Raw genomic sequence first — 2,176 nt, 5'->3', positions numbered from 1 at the left:
GCAATTTTCTGACTGATTTAAGGGCATTTCTAACCAATCCCTTAAAAAATAGAGGAATAAACCTTAGTGGAGTATATTTAGTCCACTAAGTTTTGACCGGACCAAGCCGATCCCCTATATATAATGGAGTAAACTTAAATTTGGCTCATGCATTTCGTCGAACACTTACTATGCACTTCCGCAGCAAGTGGCAACCATGGTTACCACGCAGGCGGCGAGCAACAGAACAGACACGCAACTGGGAGGAGCAGCAGCATCCACCGGCGGCTGCAAGCGGCAGCAGCACGCGCCGACGGCAGAGCAGCAGCGTACAGTAGCAGCACGCACGGACGGCGGAGCAGCAGCGAGCAGCAGTAGTAGCAGCACGCAGCAGGGAGGAGCAGCGGCGAGAAACATGCATCGGGGAGGAGTAGCAACAACAGGAGCACACACCAACGGCGACGAGCAGCAGTAGCAACAACATACACCGGTGGCCGTACCAGTAGTAGTATTGGTAGGCATCGCCGGCGGCCATGGGAGCTTCATGCGAGTCGCCAGCCGGCCGCGAGGAGGTCTTGGCCTGAAGAAAAATTATACTCGGCCGCCTTAAGACGGAGTAAATATAGGGAGAAATTTAGAGACAGAGTAAAAATTATACTCCCTTACTGTAGGTTGGGGATCGGTTAATTAGTTGCCGGTTAGAGAAGTAAAATCACATTTTTTTACTCGTGTGATTTTACTCCTCTAACCGGTTATAAGGGACCGGTTGGAAATGCCCTAATTCATGTAACCGATTATACCCACCAGTTGGCTAAGTCAAAGCCGTGATGGCGGCACCCGCATCCTCGGCAACCTCATTCTAGGTTTCGGAGTCTCCAGACATGGTGATATTGAGGGAGTAGAGGACGTAGCGAAGTTGAGAACAAATATATATGATCACATTTAGATCTAAACTTGTTCCATAGGGTACTGCGGATCAAATTTAGATCTAGACATTTGTGCCATCGTAGATGCATGTTCTACTTATTTGTATAATTGTATAATTAGTCGTTGTTTCCCGAGCTGTGAATCAACTTTAAATCTGAAAATATATGTCATGGTAGACGCGTATACGATATATGTGCTGAATTTTTTCCAGAGCTGTTTACAAGTTCAGAGATTCGTTGTCCTTGGTATTGATATGATTTAGACTTCTTGTGGCAGAACTTACTGATATGATTTTTACGGTCTACTAAGCATGTGAGTTTTCATTTCGTATTGTCCCAATGGATGTTATATTGTATAAGATAACAATAAGAAATGTGAATCACAAAAGTAATAGACGACTAGCATGTTGCACGTGCATTTGTGCTGGCAACCATGCCAGTTTACTTTAAAAGTACTTCGACATTATTTTTTTTCTCTTTTATTTCATATTTATGCAATGATAATAGTAGTGGTCAAACATGTGCATTGACGATTGTCAACGTTCTAAACAATAATACTTGTAGCTATACAAGGAAGAACTGGCCATTATTTATTGGCACCATTTCCCTGGTAGCACCTTCTTCCCAAGAAAACCGTTATACTGATAACACAAAGTATTTAGCTTAGCTCGATTTTACATGCGTGATTTTGGAATCAACAATAGTTTCTCCTTCCTGCGAACGGTTAGCCCAAACACCTCTGTCATATAGATATTTTTTCTCTCAACCCCAACCGGAAGTTCCCAATCAAAATGGTTCACGAGGTTTGCTAACATAAATTCGACATTTGCGATTCCGAGGTTTATACCAGGGCATATCCTTCGTCCGGGCCCGAACGGCAAGAACTGGAAATCATTCCCCTTGAAATTGACATTCGTAGCGGTGCCTTTATCTGTAAATCTTTCAGGTATGAACTCTTCCGCACCCTCCCAAGAGCTCGAATCCCTCCCAACGGCCCATGCATTTATGACGACACGAGTTCCAGCAGGAACCATGTATCCATGGATGGTACAATCAGCCATGGCAAGGTGCGGAGCAAGGAGAGGCGCAACAGGATACAACCTGAGAGGCTTTTTTATTACTGCTCTTAGGTACACCATGTTGTTCATGTCAGATTGGCTCACAATTTCTTGTCCCCCGGGTATGATACTCCTCACTTCGTCTTGTAGCTTCCCCATGAAGTGTGGCTTCCTCATGAGCTCAGCCAAAGTGAATTCGAGGACGTTAGCTGA

General features: G+C 44.6%; 1 protein-coding gene across 1 annotated transcript in view; it reads right to left on the bottom strand.

Annotated features, from left to right (window-relative positions):
* Positions 1 to 1,462: 1,462 nt before the first annotated feature.
* Positions 1,463 to 2,176, bottom strand: part of LOC123067287 (indole-2-monooxygenase-like) — a 1,651-nt gene continuing 937 nt past the window's right edge. The window contains exon 2 of the mRNA XM_044490151.1: positions 1,463 to 2,172. Within this exon, the coding sequence (XP_044346086.1) occupies positions 1,580 to 2,172 (593 nt within the window). The 3' untranslated portion in view covers positions 1,463 to 1,579. The remainder of the gene's footprint in view (positions 2,173 to 2,176) is intronic.

Source organism: Triticum aestivum, chromosome 3B (genome assembly GCF_018294505.1).
Source record: "Triticum aestivum cultivar Chinese Spring chromosome 3B, IWGSC CS RefSeq v2.1, whole genome shotgun sequence".
NCBI lineage: Eukaryota > Viridiplantae > Streptophyta > Magnoliopsida > Poales > Poaceae > Triticum > Triticum aestivum.
This window is presented reverse-complemented; position numbering and strand designations above follow the sequence as displayed.